Source organism: Vipera berus, assembly GCF_964194415.1.
Source record: "Vipera berus genome assembly, chromosome: 2".
In the NCBI taxonomy this organism is placed as follows: domain Eukaryota; kingdom Metazoa; phylum Chordata; class Lepidosauria; order Squamata; family Viperidae; genus Vipera; species Vipera berus.
The window spans coordinates 277,488,170-277,513,345 of record NC_138203.1 but is presented as its reverse complement, the minus strand read 5'-3'; the positions used below and the strand labels follow the sequence as shown (position 1 = coordinate 277,513,345).

The 25,176-nt window shown below is 44.7% G+C and overlaps 2 protein-coding genes across 2 annotated transcripts in view; both read right to left on the bottom strand.

Moving 5' to 3' along the window:
• Positions 1–25,176, bottom strand: part of LOC308662631 (uncharacterized protein) — a 54,118-nt gene that overhangs the window by 21,954 nt on the left and 6,988 nt on the right. The gene's annotated exons all lie outside the window — the stretch shown is intronic.
• LOC308663007 (putative zinc finger protein 75C) lies at positions 10,944–20,880 on the bottom strand (the record flags this gene model as incomplete). The annotated part of the gene is made up of 7 exons (XM_081319151.1): positions 20,461–20,880; positions 20,096–20,213; positions 19,893–19,975; positions 19,147–19,273; positions 16,850–17,413; positions 15,138–15,232; positions 10,944–11,075 (listed from the first exon to the last, which is right to left on the bottom strand). Exons 1-7 carry the CDS (start codon positions 20,860–20,862, stop codon positions 10,944–10,946), a joined length of 1,521 nt encoding a protein of 506 aa, XP_081175277.1. The 5' UTR covers positions 20,863–20,880.

Genomic DNA, 25,176 nt, shown 5'->3' with positions numbered 1-25,176 from the left:
CTGTAAACCGCCCTGAGTCCTACGGGAATAGGGCGGTATACAAATCCAATAAAATAAATAAATAAATAAATAAATTCTTACCCAGAGAATCCAGATTCCTGGAATTCTCCAGCATGACTTCTCTGTGAAGTGCTTTTTGGGCAGGATTCAGCTGAGACCATTCCTCCTTGGAGAAATGCACAGCCACTTCCTCAAAAGATACAACATCCTGAAGAAGAAAAGAAGTGTCCTTATTAACACATAATCCCAGAATAATTTGATAGTTTTCTTCCACTAACTACAAGGGAAGAGATCCAGTGAACAAAATGGGCATCTTCTGCAGAATTCAGAGTGAGATTTCACTGCTTTTGGCTGATGACATAGCTGAAACACGTTGGATCTAGTTGGTGGTATTTGGAATGTCTTTCAGCATAGCCAACTAAAATAGTTTTCTTGGTCAATTGGCAGTTGGGTCTTATATCCACTTAATATTATATATATCTATGGAGATTCTCAATCACCAGATCAAAGTTGTCCCAAAGATGCTTTTCAAAAGGCAAAATAAGGATTTCTTTTTTGTAATGGCATGTGAGAATGACCCTGGGAGATGGAAGGAACAGCCCAATGCTCACAACTGTCGGGTCCATGAAATCTGATGGCAAAGCAGGAGGAGAAAGCATATGACAAAAGATCCCCTCAGAAGAGAGAGGATAGACTAATCTGAGCATGAATATTCAATGACCTGATGTCAAATTTGTATTGCTTAGAAACAATTTTATACATTGAACTCTAGAATAAAATAAAATCCATCAATGATTCATAGCCTTTTCCAATGTTTCTCCTCCTTACCTGAAGTAGTGGTTCAATCAAACCTTCAGCTCCACCACAATGAGGAGGTGAATCTAAAAATTCCAAGGACAGCTTTCTGCTCTCTGTGAGACAGAGAAAAATGGCAGAAGCAGATTTGTTAAAGAGTGAGATCGTAATGATGTGCAGCTAAAGAATCAGCTAAATGTTGAAATATCGCGTAAAACAGAAAGACCTTCTGTTACCTGGCGTGATGTCCTGACTTTGACCTTTCTGGAAATTCTCCCTGAACAGCAGCTCTTGAGAGGGTTTGGATGAATCTTTCCCTCCTTTGGGATACTCAGTCATAGCTTCCAAGGTTTTCTGGACAGGAGAAACAAAGGAAGAGCACAGAGATAGAAATGAATTATCATACTGCATCTTCAAACTAGTAGACACCAATGTCATTGTTGAAACCCGAAACAGAGTGGAAGAATTGCTCCAAATACTTCCTCTGGAAGAATAGAACATCTTGCTTTAGGAATTAATAATTCCAGAAAACTCTGACATAAAAGATTTAACAGATTCAGAGAGATCCTCTTTAGACCTGTTAAGACTATATTCTCACACCTGGAACTCTTCTTGCATCTTTTCCACATCCACGTTCAGCAAGAATCCTTCAGCCAGGGCCACCGCCTGGGAACTGGTCTCTGCTCCACACTCCCGCACCCATTTTCCGATCTCTGGGGGAAGGACAGACAGGAACTGCTCCAGGAGCACCAGGTCCAGCATCTGGGCCTTTGTGTGTATTTCTGGCTGCAGCCACTGACAGCAAAGGCGGTGAAGCTGACTGCAAACATCTCGGGGTCCCCTCCCCTCCTGGAACTGCACTTTTCTGAAGTGACAGCAGTGGACCTCTGAACTGTTGGCTTCCACTTCTTGACTCTTCTGCCGAGGAATTGCCCCATTCTTCCCACAGCTCCAAGGCTGAACAGTTGGAGGGCTTTTTCCAGCTGGGCATTGTCCCTCCATCTTCTCTCTGGTCTCTAATCCAGTCCCAAAATGACTGATGGATCTGCACAGGTTTTCCTAATCAGAAGAGGTTGGTCAAAATCTCCAAAGGCCATTTAGCCCTCTTTTCACACAACATATTTAAGACTCAAGAACAATCAGGAAAGATTTCCAACTTATATATCTGAAATGGAAAACAAAAGAAAATCCCAGAAATACAGGTTGACCAACTTAACAATTGAGCACACATAAAAACCCAAATAAGAAATTCTTACGAACCCACCAATATCTGAGAAGAGAGGCAAAATCTTTGTAGGAAGTGATGTATCTCTGCGTGGAAAAAAATCGGCAGTAACCTTCTGGATCAACTTCTTTCAAGGACTAAATAGTTTGGATACATAAATTTAAAATATATTTTTGATTTCTTATTCATGTTTATTCAAATAATTTTGATGGCTACTTGCAGCGTGAAAAGCAATCTCTGTACAATCCAGATCATAAGTGTCACAGGTCCCAAATAGCCATTGAGATGAGTGGCTTTCTAAATCAATTTAATAGGTAAATCAATCAATATTTGAACTTCCAGTATCACTTTAGCCAGCAGAACCTCATTAAAGTCCTGGCCAAAACTGCTATGGCTACCTGAGAAATCACAATCAAGAAAACACCATTCAATGCAAACAGACTACCCGAATCAATAAACCACCTTAACATGATATTTTCATTCAAGCATCTCCTGGACAGAGTTTCCCCAATTTTAGCCTAATCCTGAATAGCTCCGACCTTTCCGGCGATCCTGATTTTCTTCCAGGAGGCAACGCATCGCGTCCGGAGATTTGATTTCTTTCCTCCCTGGCCCGTGCATGCACAGGTGGGGCATGGGAACATGGGTCCCCGGGTTCCCCCCTTTCCACGCCTCCCAACCTGAAGTTTTGATTGTCTCCATCCACGGTCCAGCCCGTGAAAGAAACGTCCCCCCACTTACTGAACTCCGGAGTCAGGTTTTGATCTCCATCCGTGCAAAGCTCCCTCGCAGCCTTTTGGAGTCCTGCCAGAGCTTAGCCTAAGGCTCGCAGCGGGGAGGAGGCAGGGGGAGAGAGAGACCGAGAGAGCAGAAAGGCCCCTCTAAAACGGGCGGAAGCATTATCAGCCTGTTCTGGACCTGCTGGAAGAGCGCATGCTCAGTTCTTTCCTGAAGCGGGGGGGCAGGTGAGGGCTTTGTAACGGCAATCCACGGAGCCCCCTGGTGGATCCTGCACGCAACGCTAGATAGACGCTGCAAGTGAATAGGGGAGATCAGTATGTTCCATGCGGGCCTGGGATGATGGGCATTGGAGTAGAAGGAAAGGGTCCCTCTAACATTGCCTGTCTCCAGCAGGCAACGTTTTCTAGACTTTCCCTTTTTAATGTCTAAGAACGATCTGCCATCTTGTGAATACTGACAAAATCTCTGTGGCGGCTCAAAAGAAACAGGTACCTCTCTTTTAAACCCGGCTTGTGTGATGTGGTTTTTGGCAAACTCAATCCTGAAGTGAGGGAAGATAAAGGGCCTGGCAAGTCACAAAATAGTAAGCGAAGGGTTAGGAAATTAAGATGTGTATTGATTTTTTATTTGGCGAGTTCAATTATTACAGCTGCCTTTTCAAATTCTTGGCTCTGGGCGGCCAACTGTGGTTCAAAACGGCAAGTGGCAGCAGGAAAAATGAGAATAATTCTGAAGAAACGGTATCAAAAGTAAACAGCATCAAAAGTAAACAAGTTCCAAAATGGAGAGAAAGCTCAAATCATGGAAGTTGTAGAAATTTTACCTCAAAAGAAATGTCCATGATGGAGAAATGAATGGTGTCTCATAGGTGACTGGAGAAAAGGTGGAATTACAAAATGTAGGAAGGCAAAACTTGAGGAGTACATATAAAGTTGAAATGCCATGAGGGGAAAAAGGAAAATGGCTTCATTTCAGTACTCAATAGGGAATACAGCTCCGGAAATATGAGTAGGAATTTTGAAGATAATGTAAGGCAACTGCACTAAAGAAAATACCAATTTTCTTCTACATAAAAGAGCTGAAAACTCCCATGGTTTGAAGAGATTAGTCTGGGTTTAGCAGTGGCAGTGCAAGAACAACAAAGATTTATCTAAATTAATGAAATAAGCAATGGGGAAATAGAGTTAAGAAGTAATTTAAAAAGAATGCAAATAGCATCTCTCTTGCCAATAGCCTGATCCTTTTCAGCATTTTTTTCTCAGTCTTTAATACACTTGAATTTTAAAAAAGTATTATGAATAACCATATGAACTATTTAATTTTATTTAAATCCAAAATTTTATTCAAATGTAATTAGAATCCAATTAACTTTAAATAAATTTATTTAAATTGAATTTAGACATTTCCTTATAATTATAAAGACAAAATCACAATAGCATTTAAACTTATATACCGCTTCAGAGTGCTTTTCTATATTCTATAAACTCTTAAAAGTCAGCCTATTGCCCCCCACAATTTGGGTCCTCATTTTACTGGCCTCAGAAGAATGTAAAGTTGAATCAAACGTGAGCACATGGGAATCAAACTGTGGGCTGTTAACAGAAGTAGCCTCTAATACTGCATTCTAACCACTGTGCCACCATGACTGTAATGCTTCAACATGCTTCAAAATATTTGAACATGGATTTCATGGCTTCTCGTTCTAGTTTCTTTTGTGAGACGAATTCATTGTCCTGAAACTCTTTTCACACATGATACATTGATAATAATTTCTACATGCAGAGAAGGCCTTTGACTATTTGTACTTAGCAAGATCCTGATTTTCTTCCTGGAGGCAGTGCAGCACGTCTGGAGCTTTGATTTCTTCTCTGCCTGGCCAGTGCATGAACAGGAGGGCCGCAGGTGAACATGAGACCCCAAACTCCCCCATTTCCATGATTCCAAACCTGATGAAGTTTTACATGTCTGCATGCATGGTCCAGCCCACTTACCAAACTCCGGAGTCAGGTTTTGATCTCCATCCGTGCAAGTCTCCCTTCCAGCCTCTTGGACTCCTGGGAAAGCTCAGCCTAAGGCTCGCAGCGAGGGGGGTGGATGAGGGAAACCAGAATTGGACTCTGTAGGAAGGGCGGAAGCACTTTCAGCCTTTTCTGCAAAATGCTATGCGCCTCTCTCGACCTGGTAAAAGCTTTCATGCTGGGTTCCCTCCTGAAGCGGCGTCAGGTGAGTGCTGCCCTGCCATTCAATCGGCTACCCCAGAAGCCTTCCGGTGGACCCTGCGCGGAATGCTAGATGGACGCTGTAAGGGCGTAGGGGAAGTCATCATGTTCCATGTGGGCCTGGGATGATTCGATGAAGGAAAGTCCCTCTAACATTGTCTGTCTACAGCAGGCAGCAATTACTAGACTTTTTTAGTGTCCAAGAACCATCTACGATCTTATGAATATTGAGAAAATCTCTGTGGAGGCTCAAAAGAAAGAGGAGCCTCTCTTTGAAGCCCAGGTTGTGTGATGTGGTTGTTGGCAAACTCAGCCCTGAAGACAGGGAAGATAAAAGGGCTGGAAGAGTCACAAAACAGGGAGTGAAGGGTTAGGAAAATTAAGATTTGTATTGATTTTTTTAAAATTTAGTGAGTTCAATCATTACACCTGCCTTTCCAAATTCATGCCTCTGGGCAGCTAACAGTGGTTGAAAACAGCAACTGGTGTCAGGAAAAATGAGAATAATCCTGAACAAATTATCTTGCCTGAAAAAAGAGGCATCAAAAGAAAACAAGTTCGAAAATGGAGAGAAAGCTCAAACTCATGGAAGGTTTAGAAATTTTACCTCAAAACAAGGGGCCATGATGGAGAAATGAATGGGAGATTGGTGTCTCATACATAGAGGAACAGGGTTTTAGTTGTTTGCCTCTTTTTGATTCCTTTTCTACTCTGGAAAGGCTGATGACAAGGTAAGATTATTTTTTCTCTTTCCCCTTAGGATGTGGTTTGAGTGACTTGTGTGGTTCATGGGAGTGATTGTCTCCCTGACTTATATCCTACCATTGACCAGGGCTGGATTAGGGTTGGTTGGCCTCAGCTGCACCTAACCTTCTGCATCTGGGGGTGTTTAGAAAGCAAGGGGGATAATAAATAATAATAATAAATAATAATAATAATAATAATAATAATAATAATAATAATAATAATAATAATAATAATAATAATAATAATAATAATAATAATAATAATAATAATAATAATAATAATAATAATAATAATTAATAATAATTTTATTTATATACCACCCTTCTCCCGAAGGACTCAGGGCGGTGAACAGGGCAAACATATAAAAATACAAAGATACAAAAGTTAAAAAGAATTAAACACAATGCCCAGCTAAAACAATAGATATATTAAAAACAACAGTAAAATCCTTCCCCCATCAGGCCAGGCTGGCTTGTTCGAATAAGTGGGTCTTCAGATCGCGTCGGAAGGAGCGAAGGTCGGGCGCCATCCGGAGCTCGACCGGCAACCGATTCCATAAATCCGGGGCACCCACAGAGAAGGACCTCCCCCTGGGGGCCAGCAGATGACATTCTCTGACCGGTGGCACCCTGAGGAGGCCCTCTCTGTGGGAACGCACAGGGCAGAGGGAAGTTGATGCCGGCAGCAGGTGATCCATGAGGTACTCCGGGCCCATGCCATGTAGGGCCTTGAACACCATTACCAGTACCTTGAATCTCACCCGGAAGACAACTCGGAGCCAATGCAGCTCACGGAGCAGAGGTGTAACATGGGAGTATCGGGAAACTCCCAACACAACTCTTGCGGCTGCATTCTGTACCAGTTGGAGCCTCCGAGTGGTCCTCAAGGGCAGCCCCATGTAGAGAGCATTGCAGTAGTCCAAACGAGAGGTCACGAGCGTATGAGTGACCGTACAAAGGGCATCTCAGTCTAGATAGGGCTGCAACTGGCGCACCAGGCGAACCTGGGCGAAGGCCCCCCCCCTAGTCACGGCCACTATGTGGTCTTCCAAAGTAAGCCGTGAATCTAGGAGGACTCCCAAGTTGCGAGCCCTATCTACGGGGGGTAATAGCTCACCCCCCATAGAAAGAGATGGAATATTCTGAATATCCCGGGATGCCGGTATGCACAGTCACTCAGTCTTGTCGGGGTTGAGTTGGAGTCTGTTCCTCCCCATCCAGACCCAAACCGCTTCCAGGCAACGGGACATCATGTCGAGGGCATCACTGGGGTGGTTTGGGGTCGAAATAAAAAGCTGGGTATCATCAGCGTACTGATGATACCCAACTCCAAAACCTTCATGTAGATGTTGAACAGGAGAGGCGAGAGGACCGACCCCTGAGGAACTCCACAAGCAAGAGGCCTCGAGGTCGACCTCTGCCCCCCTGCCAACACCGATGAACCCTGCCAACACCGATGAACCCTGTACTCTCGAGCCTCAACAGTTTGCAAGTGGATGTGTTACATGAGCGCCTTTTATAGGTACATGGAAGTTTTAGACATTGGACAACTGTGTCTGAAATAGTATAGGCTTTCCTTCCTCACCAGGTGGTTGAATTGAATTGAATTTATTGAATTTATATGCTACCCTTCTCCCTAAGGACTCAGGGCGGCTCACAGCAAAAAATTTAAGAAACATGAAATACAAAATTAAAAAAAAAATTAAACAGTAAATATAATAGATACATGACAATTGAACTCAGTAAAAGCCAAATTTAAAAAACATAGCCAGTCCAGAGCCACTTGTTGGAATAACCAAGTATTCTATTCTATTCTATTTCTATTTCTATTTCTATTTCTATTTCTATTGTTTCTATTCCTATTCCTATTCCTATTCCCAATATGCTTCCTTCTGTTGTCCAGGCCTAAGTGTGAAATTGATCTCAGCCACCCACGGCTCCTTGCTAGGCCATTGTGTCACTGACCAGGAATGTTCACATTGCAAGGGAGTGTTCTGTTCCAGCCTACTACCAGCCCTGCAGAAAAGTCAGGGACAACCCCTTTACAAAAGGCAAAAGGCTGGAAGTGAGCCCGCCAAATTTATTTACACAAAACAGACCCAAAACAGAGCAAACTGAGCAAAACAAAATACAAACCACAAAAACAGAAGCTGCTCAAACGGTTGCCTTCAGCAACCAGCCCTCCCACATATTCCCCTTTTAAACAGTTCAAGGCGTGGCTTCCCTTTGCCTCCTTCCGAGGTGCCCCATTGCCTTCCTCTGTTTACTCCTGATTGACTGCCTCCTGCGTCGGGCATCCTTGAACAGGGCCAGCTGTGGGTCATCTTCATCCACGCTGTCAGGCTCACACAGCTGGGTCTGAGTAGTAACCAGATGGGAGGGGCCTGGCTGAGAGCTCTGCGAAGCCTCAGAACTGTCCTCTGCAGGCTCTCCAAACCCCTCCTCCTCCTCTTCCTCTGAATTGTCCGACCCAACTGCCGAACCCACAGGCTGACCCTGAATCACAACACTATCCTGCACCGCAGGGCCCTTCCCTCGGGTCTGCTGATCCGGATGCGGTCGGGATGGAAATTGTTCATGAAAAGCAGACACCAAAGCAGGAGCATGAACGGTGGTCGTGTACTCCCAGGCGAACTCCTCTGGTCCGTAGCCTTTCCATTCAATCAGGTACTGGAAACGACCTTTCAGCTAATGGGAGTCCATGATTCTGGCGACCTCGTACTCGGGGGTGCTGTCTCCATCACGATGTCCTGATGGGGGAGGTTCCGCTCGGCAGAGTGGACAGGCCAGTTGCTCGGGGACCAACAGAGACCGATGAAAGACTGGATGCACGCGCAGGGAACGTGGCAGAGTTAAGTGATAGGCGACTGGATTGATGACAGCCTCGATTGGGAACGGTCCTAAGTATCGGTGATCTAACTTTCTCACCGGCCGTGTTGACGGTAGGTTCCTGGTGGACAACCAGACCCGATCTCCCACTGATAGTGGAGGCTTATCCCACCTTGACCAATCAGCAAACCTTTTGTAATCAGCCTTGGCCTTCTCTAACTGACGTCACACCAATCGATGGATCGCCTGTAACTCTGCCATGTAGTCGTTCGCTGCTGGCTCCGGTGAGTCCACGGGAGAAAGGGGGAAAAACCAGGGGTGATATCCCACATTGGCCAAGAACGGTGTCATCTGTGTGGAGGTGTGCTGCGAATTGTTGAATGCAAACTCAGCTATGGCCAGATAGTCCACCCAATTGTTTTGCTGCAGATTGACGTAGCAGCGCAGATATTGTTCCAGAATACCGATGACCTTCTCGGTTCCCCCGTCAGTTTGAGGATGATGCGCGGAAAAGAGGCAAATCTTGATATCCAACGCATGCATCAAGTCCTCCCAGAAATGGGCTGTAACTGGGCCCCTCTATCAGAGACGACTCTAACAGGGAGGCCGCGCAGCCGAAACACCTGCTGAATGAACATATGACTAGTGGCGTAGGCTGACGGTAAGCCAAGACAGGGGATGAAATGTGCCATCTTGGTCAGCATGTCCACCACCACATACACTGTCTTAAAACCAGAGGATGGAGGTAAATCTGTCAGAAAGTCCATGGACACAGCCCCCCAGGGTCTTTTGGGTGTCGGCAAGGGCTGCAGTAATCCAGGCGGGGCCCCTGTCGCTGACTTGGCCTGTCTGCATGGGATACAAGAAGTGACATAGGACTGGACGTCATGTCGGATTTGGGGCCACCAGAAGGTACGGGAGACCAGGTTCAGGGTCTTGAACAGGCCAAAATGCCCCGCCGCCGGGTTATCGTGACACTGGCTGAGGATGAGTCCCCTGAGTGGCCCTCCTGTAACGCAAAACCCGTCACAATAATACAAGAGTCCACCCGTGACCGTCCAAGGAGAATCTGGCCCCACCTCCTCCTTCCGCTGAGCCACCAACACATCCTGCTGCTGTGCCTCTCGGATCCAAGTGTTCTGTTCCAGCCTACTACCGGCCCTGCAGAAAAGTCAGGGACAACCCCTTTACAAAAGGCAAAAGGCTGGAAGTGAGCCCGCCAAATTTATTTACACAAAACAGATCCAAAACAGAGCAAACTGAGCAAAACAAAATACGAACCACAAAAACAGAAGCTGCTCAAATGGTTGCCTTCAGCAACCAGCCCTCCCACACATTCCCCTTTTAAACAGTTCAAGGCGTGGCTTCCTTTTGCCTCCTTCCGAGGTGCCCCATTGCCTTCCTCTGTTTACTCCTGATTGACTGCCTCCTGTGTCGGGCGTCCTTGAACAGGGCCAGCTGTGGGTCATCTTCATCCACGCTGTCAGGCTCACACAGCTGGGTCTTAGTAGTAACCAGATGGGAGGGGCCTGGCTGAGAGCTTTGCAATGCCTCAGAACTATCCTCTGCAGGCTCTCCAAACCCCTCCTCCTCCTCTGAATCGTCCGACCCAACTGCCGAACCCACAGGCTAACCCTGAATCACAACACCGAGCCTGTATATCAACTGGCTCCCGCACCGCAGCAAAAGACTCGATCACTGTCCTGGGCAGAAGCTTGTCTTCCACTCGGGAATATTCGGGCTTCCTGGACAGAGCATCCGCTCTTTGATTGTGCCTGCTAGGTATGTACTTAACTCGGAAGTTGAACCTCGCAAAGAAAAGAGACCACCGGATTTGGCGTTGGTTCAAATTCCAAGCAGTCTGCAGGCTTTCCAAATTCTTATGGTCCGTCCGGACCTCAATTTGATGCCGTGCTCCCTCCAGATGATGCCTCCAGGCCTCGAACGCCACTTTGATGGCCAGCAGCTCCTTCTCCCAGATTGTATAATTGCGCTTCGAAGGATTCAGTTTACATGAATGGTACGAGCAAGGGAAGAGGGTACTGCTGGGCGTCGTTGCTTCAAGTTGGGCTCCTTCATGAAGGCTTCCTTCAAAGTCTGGAAAGCCCGTTGTTGTGGAGCGTTCCACTGAAACCGAGTCTTCTTCTGCAGGAGCCGGGTGAGGGGGGCTGTCAAGGCAGCGAACCCAGGGATGAAAGCTCGGTAATAGTTGGCGAACCCAAGAAGTCGCTGAACATCCTTCACACGACATGGGGGTTGCCAACTCTGCAAAAACTCAACCTTACTCGGCTCCATGGCGATGCCCTCAGGAGAAATGCGGTGACCCAGCAAATCGATGGTCACCCGGTAGAACTAGCACTTCTCCAATTTGGCAAACAGCTGATGTTCTCAGAGTCGCTGCAGGACCTGACGGAGATGCTGATGGTGCACCTCTCGCGACGGGGAGTTGATCAGGATGTCGTCCAAGTAGATCAGGACAAACAGATCTAGCAAATCTCGGAAAATATCGTTCATGAAATGCTGAAACACAGCGGGGGTGTTGGTCAGGCCAAACGGCATCACCATGTACTCAAAGTGTCCGTAACGAGTACCAAACACCGTCTTCCACTCATCACCCGACCAAACCCTGACAAGGTTGTAAGCTCCACGCTAGTCCAGTTTTGTGAAGATCTTAGCCTCCCGGAGTCAGTCCAAGAGTTCGGGGATGAGGGATAGTGGGTAACGATTGCACACCGTGATGGCGTTGAGTTTCCTATAATCGCAGCAAAGCCGCAATTCACCAAACTTCTTTTTAACGAAGAGCACGGGTGCAGACACTGGCAAGGACGAGGGCCAGATGAAACCGCAAGCCAAATTCTTCTCCAGAAAGTCTGACATGGAGTACAAACGCCCCACTGGGAGAGGCACATCAGGGACTAAATCAATGGGGCAGTCATAGGGCCTGTGTGGGGGTAATTGATCTGCCACTGTCTCGCTGAACACATCAGCAGTCGGACAGTTCGGGAGGCTAGGAAACCCCTGGGGAACCCTCCACCTGACCGGCACAGATATGGCGGGTGTGGTCCACGCACTGCAAGCTTGGGAAGGTGACCAAGTTCTGTGACCAATAGATCTGTGGGTCATGCGCCCGGAGCCACGCCAGTCCGAAGACCACGGGGAAATGCAGATATGAGGTGATATAAAACTGGATGGCCTCCACATGGGAACTGATGGCCATACATAATGGTTGCGTGGCGGCCATAATTGGCCCAGACAGGAGCACTCAACCATCGATAGTCTCCACTAACATGGACGGGTCCACCGGTCACTCGGGAACAGCCCATTTGGCCACAAATGCTGAGTCCATAAAATTTGTGGTGGCCCCAGAATCAATTAAGGCATGGACTGGAATCCCCTTTGGCTTGCCAGGAAGGATCAGACGTGCCTCCAATATCAGATGCCGTGGAGGTCCACAGGCAGCATCGGAAAGACATCGCTCAGTGTTGTTGTGGGACGCCCGACCTATCACACCGTCTAGATCAGGCTCGGGGTGTTTCCCAACAGAAAAGTAGGGGACTGTCTCGGGGCAGACTCAGTCACTGATGCCCGTTATCGCTTCTTTGGGCAAAAAGCAGCCAAATGCCCAGGGTCCCCACAGTAAAAACACAACCCCCCCGATCTTCGTCTGTTTATTTCAGTCACCGATAGACGAGATCTGATGGCACCCAGCTCCATTGGCTCCTCCCTTGCAACTGGGGTCTCACACACAACAGGGGCTGCAGGGGTCTGTGGGGTGGCACGGCGACACCTTCGCTTCTGCAACCGACCGTCGATCTGCAGGCATAGATGGATCAGCCCATTGAGGTCTGGGGGAATATCCACATGGGCCAGCTCATCCAACATCTCCTCCGACAATCCATCCTGGAAGGCATCCACAAGCGCAGCCTCGTTCCAGGCGGAATCCTGGCTAAGCAGCCAAAAATCGCTGATATAGCCCTGTAGGGGGCGTTGACCCTGCCTCAGAGCTTTCAAACGTCGAGTAGCAGTCTGCGTCTTTATAGGGTCCTCATACATCAGACGCATATGATCACAAAACCCCACAAAGTTGTCTAACAATGGACTAGGTTGAGCCAGCAGAGGTGTGCCCCAACGAGCTGCATCACCAGAAAGAAGGCTTAACACAAAGACCACCTTATCCCGGTCAGTGGGGAAATCAGCTGCTCTCACGCTGATAAAGAGCTGGCATTGTCCCAGGAAAGCAGGAAACAGTTCTGGATTGCCATTAAATTTATCCGGCATCGCAACTTGGCATTTTCTCCTGGGTGGTGGTGATGGTGGGAGTGCAGCATGGACCTGAGCTTGCAATTGAGCCACCTGAGCTGCCAACAAAGCAAGTTGCTGGGTGAGTTGGGCATTCTCAGCATGTAGCTGCTCCATAATAATAAGGGGTGGGAGGCTGAAGGCACACTGTTCTGTTCCAGCCTACTACCGGCCCTGCAGAAAAGTCAGGGACAACCCCTTTACAAAAGGCAAAAGGCTGGAAGTGAGCCCGCCAAATTTATTTAGACAAAACAGATCCAAAACAGAGCAAACTGAGCAAATACGAACCACAAAAACAGAAGTTGCTCAAATGGTTGCCTTCAGCAACCAGCCCTCCCACACATTCCCCTTTTAAACAGTTCAAGGCGTGGCTTCCTTTTGCCTCCTTCCGAGGTGCCCCATTGCCTTCCTCTGTTTACTCCTGATTGACTGCCTCCTGCGTTGGGCGTCCTTGAACAGGGCCAGCTGTGGGTCATCTTCATCCACGCTGTCAGGCTCACACAGCTGGGTCTGAGTAGTAACCAGATGAGAGGGGCCTGGCTGAGAGCTCTGCAAAGCCTCAGAACTGTCCCCCGCAGGCTCTCCAAACCCCTCCTCCTCCTCCTCCTCTGAATCGTCTGACCCAACTGCCGAACCCACAGGCTGACCCTGAATCACAACAGGGAGGTCAGTGGATCTCTTGTGGCCCAACAGGCTGCACGAGGGATTTAATTGACCTAAATACATGGGCTCAGTACAGGGGAAATATGAAATGAAGATGAGTAAGAATAAGGAACGTGCCCTCAGCATTTTTGAAAGTGTGGTAAGGAACTTTTCTAAGCTTAAAATCTCTTGGGATTTGAAAGCTGAAATCTTCATTAAATACAATGCTCTTTGGCTAATATGCCTAATGTATGCCTAATGTATAGCCTCCAGGAAGATCAATTGATTTGGGGGGTCCTTGAGGCAATGGGGGATTATGCCCAAAGAGGCATGGACAAAGATCAGCAAGCTTATATGCTTTTTTTGGACCGTGGAAGGAAATTGCCCTTTAGCGCTCAGGGTTTGCACTTCTTCAGTACCCCCTTCTTATAAGGGACTTTATTCCCTTACAGAACATGTTGCTATCGGAAGGGGGGATAAGACAATTGACAGGCTGAAAATATCTTGGTTGGTCTTGGATTAAGTTAGTAAAAGGTAAAGGTTCCCCAGCATATGCATGCTAGTCATTTCCAACTCTAGGGGCCGGTGCTCATCTCTGTTTCAAAGCCGAAGAGGCAGCGCTTGTCTGAGGACATCTCCATGGTCATGTGGCCGTCAATACTAAACACCAAAGGCGCACGGAACGCTGTTACCTTCCCACCGTAGTGATCCCTATTTTTCTACTTGCATTTTTACGTGCTTTTGAACTGCTAGGTTGGCAGAAGCTAAGACGAGTAACAGGCGTTCACTCTGTTATGCGGCACTCGGGATTCGACCCACCAAACTGCCGACCTTTTGATCAACAAGCTCAGCGTCCAAACCCACTGAACCACAGCGTCTCTGGATTAAGTTAGCACTCTTGAAATGTAACACAATGTGGAGCCAATCTGTGTATCTGTCTTCAGCCCACATAATCAAGTCAGCCAGAGTTTGTAATGCATTGTTTATTCAAGCTTTGGAGGAATATACATTGCAAATGGAACGAATGACGAAAACTCTCATGGAGAATAAAATGGTTTACAATTGATAATTAATGTCTCTTAAGTTCACACAACAGGATTTGTTTAGTGTTGTTTCATTTTTACACCATTGGTTGTAGTTATTAAAGCAGAGATGCCCTTCCATTTTTATTGGAGGTTTCTGCAATTCTGTCTACCCTCTGTATCTGAAATCCTGGGAAATGCAAGCTAATATCATCAATTGGTTCATTTAGCCAGGTTACAGAAAAGCCGAGGGTGGCTGAGTAGTAAAAATGAGTTGGATATGTTTAAATGAAGTCTTTCATCCATCTTATTAGCAAAAGAGTGAAGGAAGAGGTTTTATTCCATTTTTGCTTAGTTTATTCAAAATCTCAGCTCACTTACCCCTTCTTCGCTGCTGTCTCCTCCTTTTGTTTTTGTTTTTCCATTGTTTAGAGACAGCTGCCACTTCCTTGATGACAATCTCCTCTGCATTTATAAAGATGTATGTGCATGGGGGATAGCCACAGAAAACTGCCCGTTAAAAAAATATTGCTTGATGCTTAACAGTTAGTCTCTTGAATATGAAACACAAAGTGAATCAGAGAATAAAAACCCCAAAAACTATCAGAGAACATTTTACCGAGGCTGCCGTAAGAGGCCCATTCTTGAGGGCGAAGGAGAGAGGCCATACCATTCCTGTATGCAACTCTCCCCTCAGATTCCTGTTAATATCATCTGTGGCATGGAAATGATTATTTTGTATTTTATCAGCAGAAAGCATTGTGAAAGAAATCCATTTTGTATCCAAAAAAGGAAACCTGTGAAGTTTTAAAATTTTCATTTCAAAGCTCTTCTCACACTACCTTTATTGATATAGTTTCTCCTGTGTATGAATCCTTCTATGCCAAGAAAGAGTGGAACTCCAGGAAAAGCTCTTCCCACACTTCATGCATTGATAGGGCTTCTCTCTTGTGTGGATTCTTTTGTGGGATATAAGAGCACAATTCCACCTAAAACCTTTCCCACATTCCACACATTTATATGGCATCTCTCTTATGTGGACTGCCTTGTGGGTATTAAGACTACTGCTATAAGTAAAGGTCTTTCCACAGTTCATACAATGATATGACTTCTCTCCCGTGTATGACATCTTATGGGAATTAAGATGATCGGTACGAGTAAAGCTCTTACCACACTCCATGCATTTATAAGGTCTTTTTCCTTTGGGAATCCTATGATGGATTGTAAGAGAGTAATTATAAGAGAAGGTCTTTCCACATTCCAGGCATTGATATAGCTTTTCTCCAGTGTGGATCCTCTTATGGGAATTGAGCCTAGTGCTACAAGTAAAAGTCTTTCCACATTACAGGCATTGATATGGCTTCTCTCCAGTGTGGATCCTCTTATGGAAATTGAGGCTAATGCTACAAGTAAAGGTTTTTCCACATTCCAGGCATTGATATAGCTTCTCTCCAGTGTGGATCCTTCTATGGTAATTGAGACTACTGCTACAAGTAAAGGTCTTTCCACATTCCAGGCATTGATATGGCTTCTCTCCAGTGTGGATCCTTTTATGGTAATTGAGACTACTGCTACAAGTAAAAGTCTTTCCACATTCCATGCATTGATATGGTTTCTCTCCAGTGTGGACCCTCTTATGGTAATTGAGACTACTGCAATCAGTAAAGGTCTTTCCACATTTCAGGCATTGATATGGCTTCTCTCCAGTATGGATCCTCTTATGGGAATTGAGGCTAGTGCGAAAAGTAAACGTCTTTCCACATTCCAGGCATTGATATGGCTTTTCTCCAGTGTGGATTCTCTTATGGGAGTTGAGACTAATGCTACAAGTAAAGGTCTTTCCACATTCCAGGCAATGATATGGCTTCTCTCCAGTGTGGATCCTTTTATGGTAATTGAGACTACTGCTACAAGTAAAGGTCTTTCCACATTCCATGCATTGATATGGCTTCTCTCCAGTGTGGATCCTTTTATGGTAATTGAGACTACTGCAATCAGTAAAGGTCTTTCCACATTTCAGGCATTGATATGGCTTCTCTCCAGTGTGGATCCTCTTATGGGAATTGAGTCTAGTGCTACAAGTAAAAGTCTTTCCACATTCCAGGCATTGATATGGCTTCTCTCCAGTGTGAATCCTCTTATGCTTATTGATGCTAGCACTAAAAGTAAAGGTCTTTCCACATTCCAGGCATTGATATGGCTTCTCTCCAGTGTGGATCCTCTTGTGGGAATTGAGATGACTGCTACAAGTAAAGGTCTTTCCACATTCTATGCATTGATAAGGCTTCTCTCCAGTGTGGATCCTCTTATGGGTATTGAGATGACTGCTACAGGTAAAGGTCTTTCCACATTCCAGGCACTGATATGGCTTCTCTCCAGTGTGGATCCTTTTATGGTAATTGAAACTACTGCAATCAGTAAAGGTCTTTCCACATTCTAGGCATTGATATGGCTTCTCTCCAGTGTGGATCCTCTTATGGGAATTGAGCCTAGTGCTACAAGTAAAAGTCTTTCCACATTCCATGCATTGATATGGCTTCTCTCCAGTGTGGACCCTCTTATGGGAATTGAGACTACTGCTACAAGTAAAGGTCTTTCCACACTCCATGCATTTATAAGGTCTTTCTCCTTTGTGATTTCTTTCATGACTTCTAAGAGAGTAATAATTATAGGTCTTTCCACTCTCCCTGGAGTTATATGATTCTTCTCCCATATCAATGCTTCTATGGTTAGGAAGCCAACTGACCCTTGGAAAGCCTTTTTTCATTCCACTTTGTGATTTCTTTGATTCACCACTCTTTGGCTGTATCTGATCTGAAAACTTTCCTTTCCCCTCTTTTGAATGGATCATTTGGCATTCTTCCTTGCAATTCTTATTTTCTTGCCCATTAAAGCCTTGAAAAAGAAAAATGGAAACTGTAGCAAGAATAGGAGAAAAATCAAACCTTTTCTTCCTGATCTAATCTTTGACCTGGGACCATTCCATATTTCCACGTACTCCCTAAGGGCACCGAATACTGTATCATGCTCGGTTAGCAACACATCCACCCGGTCCTGAACTTCAATGAAAATCTCATCTCTTGTCTGGAAAGCAAAATCTCTGAAAGCCAAGGGGAATTCCTGGATGGCAATAGCTCCCTACCCTCAACTTAGGCTAATGTTAAACTCTGTACACAAGTGGGCACATCTCTTGGAAGGGAACATCCCTCTCAGGGCTCATCCAGTCCTGCTTATAGCAGCTCACGCCCAACGGGGAGCCAATGACCAGGCTCAGGAGTCAATACTGAACCCCTAGTGGGTAGGACCTTGCTGAAGAGAGGCCACACCATCCCTGCATGCAGCATGTCCCTCAGATTCTGGCTAGTATCTTCTATGATATGGAAATGAATATTTTGTATTTTATGAGCAGAAAGCATTTTTTTTAAAAAAAATTCCTTTATTTAAAAAAGAAGGCTAGGCAGTTTTTCAATTTTTCATGCAATAAATTTCCTTCTTCCATAAAGTCAGATTGGTCAAACGGTTAAGGCACCAGGCTAGAAACTGGGTATGTGAGACTACTAGTTCTGCCATAGGCATGAATGCTGGCTGGGTGACTTTGGGCCAGTCTCCCTCAGCTCAGCCCATGTCATAAGGTTGTAGGGAAAACAGCAGGAGCAAGTAATATTGGAGTTCGTGCGCTAGCTTTATTATTTAGAAAAAATAAAGTCAGAATATCAATGATGTTTTTTATCAGAAATATCATCCAGGTCCTCCCACCCCCTGACTTCTCTATGTTTCCGAGCACAGATAGGGATGAGGTTTTACCCCCTGTTGATAGGGCTCGCAACTTGGGCGTCCTGGATTCACAGCTCAGTTTGGAAAATTATATAGGAGCCCTGAGCAGGGGGGCTTTTGCCCAGATTCGCCTGGTGCGCCAGTTGCATCCCTATCTGGACCGATATGCTCTACGCACAGTCACTCATGCGCTCGTGACCTCCCGGTTAGAGTACTGCAATGCCCTCTACATGGGGCCGCCCTTGAGGACTACCCGAAGGCTTCAACTGGTGCAGAATTCAGCCGCGCGAGTTTTGATGGGAGCTTCCTGATACTCCCGTGTAACACCTCTTCTCCGTGAGCCACATTAGTTTCTGGTTGCCTTCCGGGTGAGATTCAAGGTGCTGGTAATGACCTATAAAGCCCTAAATGGCTTGTGTCCAGACTATCTAAGGGAACACCTGCTGCCGGCATCATCTTCCCATCGTCCTGAGCCCCCCCCCCAGGGAGGGCCTTCTCAGGGTACTGCCGGTTAATGAATGCCGGCGGGTTATTCCCAGGGGAAGGGCGTTCTCTGTGGGTGCGCCTGCCCTATGGAACCAACTACCCACGGAACTTAGGACTGCCCCCGACCTTCGCTCATTTCGCCGGGACCTGAAAACTTGGCTCTTTGATCTGTTTGGTCCAGACTGTGGGGTTGTTAATTTAACTAGGTTTTAGATTTACTCTTGGGGCTTGAATTTAATTTGTTTTAATTGATTTTAATTTTTTGTATTTCATGGTTTTAACTGACCTGTAAACCGCCCTGAGTCCTACGGGAATAGGGCGGTATACAAATCCAATAAAATAAAATAAATAAATAAATAAATTCTTACCCAGAGAATCCAGATTCCTGGAATTCTCCAGCATGACTTCTCCGTGAAGTGCTTTTTGGGCAGGATTCAGCTGAGACCATTCCTCCTTGGAGAAATGCACAGCCACTTCCTCAAAAGACACAACATCCTGAAGAAGAAAAGAAGTGTCCTTATTAACACATAATCCCAGAATAATTTGATAGTTTTCTTCCACTAACTACAAGGGAAGAGATCCAGTGAACAAAATGGGCATCTTCTGCAGAATTCAGAGTGAGATTTCACCGCTTTTGGCTGATGATATAGCTGAAACACGTTGGATCTAGTTGGTGGTATTTGGAATGTCTTTCAGCATAGCCAACTAAAATAGTTTTCTTGGTCAATTGGCAGTTGGGTCTTATATCCACTTAATATTATATATATCTATGGAGATTCTCAATCACCAGATCACAGTTGTACCAAAGATGCTTTTCAAAAGGCAAAATAAGGATTTTTTTTTGTAATGGCATGTGAGAATGACCCTGGGAGATGGAAGGAACAGCCCAATGCTCACAACTGTCGGGTCCATGAAATCTGATGGCAAAGCAGGAGGAGAAAGCATATGACAAAAGATCCCCTCAGAAGAGAGAGGATAGACTAATCTGAGCATGAATATTCAATGACCTGATGTCAAATTTGTATTGCTTAGAAACAATTTTATACATTGAACTCTAGAATAAAATAAAATCCATCAATGATTCATAGCCTTTTCCAATGTTTCTCCTCCTTACCTGAAGTAGTGGTTCAATCAAACCTTCAGCTCCACCGCAATGAGGAGGTGAATCTAAAAATTCCAAGGACAGCTTTCTGCTCTCTGTGAGACAGAGAAAAATGGCAGAAGCAGATTTGTTAAAGAGTGAGATCGTAATGATGTGCAGCTAAAGAATCAGCTAAATGTTGAAATATCACGTCAAACAGAAAGACCTTCTGTTACCTGGCGTGATGTCCTGACTTTGACCTTTGTGGAAGTTCTCCCTGAACAGCAGCTCTTGAGAGGGTTTGGATGAATCTTTCCCTCCTTTGGGATACTCAGTCGTAGCTTCCAAGGTTTTCTGGACAGGAGAAACAAAGGAAGAGCACAGAGATAGAAATGAATTATCATACTGCATCTTCAAACTAGTAGACAGCAATGTCCATTGTTGAAACCCGAAACAGAGTGGAAGAATTGCTCCAAATACTTCCTCTGGAAGAATAGAACATCTTGCTTTAGGAATTAATAATTCCAGAAAACTCTGACATAAAAGATTTAACAGATTCAGAGAGATCCTCTTTAGACCTGTTAAGACTATATTCTCACACCTGGAACTCTTCTTGCATCTTTTCCACATCCACGTTCAGCAAGAATCCTTCAGCCAGGGACACCGCCTGGGAACTGGTCTCTGCTCCATACTCCCGCACCCATTTTCCGATCTCTGGGGGAAGGACAGACAGGAACTGCTCCAGGAGCACCAGGTCCAGCATCTGGGCCTTTGTGTGTATTTCTGGCTGTAGCCACTGACAGCAAAGGCGGTGAAGCTGACTGCAAACATCTCGGGGTCCCCTCCCCTCCTGGAACTGCAGTTTTCTGAAGTGACAGCAGTGGACCTCTGAACTGTTGGCTTCCACTTCTTGGCTCTTCTGCCCAGGAATCGCCCCATTCTTCCCACAGCTCCGAGGCTGAACAGCTGGAGGGCATTTTCCAGCTGGGCATTGTCCTTCCATCTTCTCTCTGGTCTCTAATCCAGTCCCAAAATGACTGATGGATCTGCACAGGTTTTCCTAATCAGAAGAGGTTGGTCAAAATCTCCAAAGGCCATTTAGCCCTCTTTTCACACAACATATTTAAGACTCAAGAACAATCAGGAAAGATTTCCAACTTATATATCTGAAATGGAAAACAAAAGAAAATCCCAGAAATACAGGTTGACCAACTTAACAATTGAGCACACATAAAAACCCAAATAAGAAATTCTTACGAACCCACCAATATCTGAGAAGAGAGGCAAAATCTTTGTAGGAAGTGATGTATCTCTGCGTGGAAAAAAATCGGCAGTAACCTTCTGGATCAACTTCTTTCAAGGACTAAATAGTTTGGATACATAAATTTAAAATATATTTTTGATTTCTTATTCATGTTTATTCAAATAATTTTGATGGCTACTTGCAGCGTGAAAAGCAATCTCTGTACAATCCAGATCATAAGTGTCACAGGTCCCAAATAGCCATTGAGATGAGTGGCTTTCTAAATCAATTTAATAGGTAAATCAATCAATATTTGAACTTCCAGTATCACTTTAGCCAGCAGAACCTCATTAAAGTCCTGGCCAAAACTGCTATGGCTACCTGAGAAATCACAATCAAGAAAACACCATTCAATGCAAACAGACTACCCGAATCAATAAACCAGCTTAACATGATATTTTCATTCAAGCATCTCCTGGAAAGAGTTTCCCCAATTTTAGCCTAATCCTGAATGGCTCCGACCTTTCCGGCGATCCTGATTTTCTTCTAGGAGGCAACGCATCGCGTCCGGAGATTTGATTTCTTTCCTCCCTGGCCCGTGCATGCACAGGTGGGGCAGGGGAACATGGGTCCCCGGGTTCCCCCCTTTCCACGCCTCCCAACCTGAAGTTTTGATTGTCTCCATCCACGGTCCAGCCCGTGAAAGAAACGTCCCCCCACTTACTGAACTCCGGAGTCAGGTTTTGATCTCCATCTGTGCAAAGCTCCCTTGCAGCCTTTTGGAGTCCTTGCAAGGTTTTAGCCTAAGGCTCGCAGCGGGGAGGAAGCAGGGGGAGAGAGAGAGAGACCGAGAGAGCAGAAAGGCCCCTCTAAAACGGGCGGAAGCATTATCAGCCTGTTCTGGACCTGCTGGAAGAGCGCATGCTCAGTTCTCTCCTGAAGCGGGGGCAGGTGAGGGCTTTGTAACGGCAATCCACGGAGCCCCCTGGTGGATCCTGCACGCAACGCTAGATAGACGCTGCAAGTGAATAGGGGAGATCATCATGTTCCATGCGGGCCTGGGATGATGGGCATTGGAGTAGAAGGAAAGGGTCCCTCTAACATTGCCTGTCTCCAGCAGGCAACGTTTTCTAGACTTTCCCTTTTTAATGTCTAAGAACGATCTGCCATCTTGTGAATACTGACAAAATCTCTGTGGCGGCTCAAAAGAAACAGGTACCTCTCTTTTAAACCCGGCTTGTGTGATGTGGTTTTTGGCAAACTCAGTCCTGAAGTGAGGGAAGATAAAGGGTCTGGCAAGTCACAAAATAGTAAGTGAAGGGTTAGGAAATTAAGATGTGTATTGATTTTTTATTTGGTGAGTTCAATTATTACAGCTGCCTTTTCAAATTCTTGCCTCTGGGCAGCCAACTGTGGTTCAAAACGACAAGTGGCAGCAGCAAAAATGAGAATAATCCTGAAGAAACGGTATCAAAAGTAAACAGCATCAAAAGTAAACAAGTTCCAAAATGGAGAGAAAGCTCAAATCATGGAAGTTGTAGAAATTTTACCTCAAGAAATGTCCATGATGGAGAAATGAATGGTGTCTCATAGGTGACTGGAGAAAAGGTGGAATTACAAAATGTAGGAAGGCAAACCTTGAGTACATATAAAGTTGAAATGCCATGAGGGGAAAAAGGAAAATGGCTTCATTTCAGTATTCAATAGGGAATACAACTCCGGAAATATGAGTAGGAATTTTGAAGATAATGTAAGGCAACTGCACTAAAGAAAATACCAATTTTCTTCTACCTAAAAGAGCTGAAAACTCCCATGGTTTGAAGAGATTAGTCTGGATTTGGAGGTGACACTGCAAGAACAACAAAGAGATTTATCTAAATTAATGAAATAAATAATGGGGAAATAGAGTTAAGAAGTAATTTAAAAAGAATGCAAATAGCATCTCTCTCTTGCCAATAGCCCGATCCTTTTCAGTATTTTTTCTCAGTCTTTAATACACTTGAATTTTAAAAAAGTATTATGAATAACCATATGCACTATTTAATTTTATTTAAATCCAAAATTTTATTCAAATGTAATTAGAATCCAATTAGCTTGAAATAAATTTATTTAAATTGAATTTAGACATTTCCTTATAATTATAAAGACAAAATCACAATAGCACTTAAACTTATATACCGCTTCAGAGTGCTTTTCTATATTCTATAAACTCTTAAAAGTCAGCCTATTGCCCCCCACAATTTGGGTCCTCATTTTACTCGCCTCAGAAGAATGGAAAGTTGAATCAAACGTGAGCGCATGGGAATCAAACTGTGGGCAGTTAACAGAAGTAGCCTCTAATACTGCATTCTAACCACTTCTGCAAAATTTTATTTATTTATTTATTTATTTATTTATTTATTTATTTATTTATTTATTTTTATTACATTTATATCCCGCCCTTCTCCGAAGACTCAGGGCGGCTTACAAGCTTAGCAGTAGAATTCATTCTATGTATATGCTATACGCCTCTCTCGACCTGGTAAAAGCTTTCATGCTGGGTTCCCTCCTGAAGCAGCGTCAGGTGAGTGCTGCCCTGCCATTCAATCGGCTACCCCAGGAGCCTTCCGGTGGACCCTGCACGGAATGCTAGATGGACGCTGTAAGGGCGTAGGGGAAATCATCATGTTTCATGTGGGCCTGGGATGATTCGATGAAGGAAAGTCCCTCTAACATTGTCTGTCTATAGCAGGCAGCAATTACTAGACTTTTTAGTGTCCAAGAACCATCTACGATCTTATGAATATTGAGAAAATCTCTGGAGGCTCAAAAGAAAGAGGAGCCTCTCTTTGAAGCCCAGGTTGTGTGATGTGGTTGTTGGCAAACTCAGCCCTGAAGACAGGGAAGATAAAAGGGCTGGAAGAGTCACAAAACAGGCAGTGAAGGGTTAGGAAAATTAAGATTTGTATTGATTTTTTTTTAATTTAGTGAGTTCAATCATTACACCTGCCTTTCCAAATTCATGCCTCTGGGCAGCTAACAGTGATTGAAAACAGCAACTGGTGGCAGGAAAAATGAGAATAATCCTGAACAAATTATCTTGCCTTGAAAAAAGAGGCATAAAAAAACAAGTTCGAAAATGGAGAGAAAGCTCAAACTCATGGAAGGTTTAGAAATTTTACCTTAAAACAAGGGGCCATGATGGAGAAATGAATGGGAGATTGGTGTCTCATAGATAGAGGACCAGGGTTTTTACAGTTTGCCTCTTTTTGATTCCTTTTCTACTCTGGAAAGGCTGATGATAAGGTAAGATTATTTTTTCCCTTTGTACCCTGTACTCTCGAGCCTCAACAGCTTGCAAGTGGACGTGTTACATGAGTGCCTTTTATAGGTACATGGAAGTTTTAAAGAGATTGGGCAACTGTTTGTCTGAAATAGTATAGGCTTTCCTTCCTCACCAGGTGAATTGAATTGAATTGAATGTATATGCCACCCTTCTCCGTAAGGACTCAGGGCGGCTCACAGCAAAAAATTTAAGAAACATGAAATACAAAATTTAAAAAAGAATTAAACAGTAAATATAATAGATACATGACAGTTGAACTCAGTAAAAGCCAAATAAAAAAACAGTCAGTCCAGACCCACTTCTTGGAATAACCAAGTATTCTATTCTATTCTATTCTATTCTATTCTATTCTATTCTATTCTATTCTATTCTATTCTATTCTATTCTATCCCTATCCCTATCCCTATCCCTATTCCTATTCCTATTCCAAATATGCTTCCTTCTGTTGTCCAGGCCTAAGTGTGAAATTGATCTCAGCCACCCGCTGAGGCCATTGTGTCATTGACCAGGAGTGTTCACATTGCAAGGGAGGTTGGTGGATCTCTTATGGCCCAACAGGCTGCACGAGGGATTTAATTGACCTAAATACATGGGCTCAGTACAGGGGAAATATGAAATGAAGATGTGTAAGAATAAGGAATGTGCCCTCAGCACTCTTGAAAGTGTGGTAAGGAACTTTTCTAAGCTTAAAATCTGTTGGGATTTGAAAGCTGAAATCTTCATTAAATATAATGCTCTTTGGCTAATAT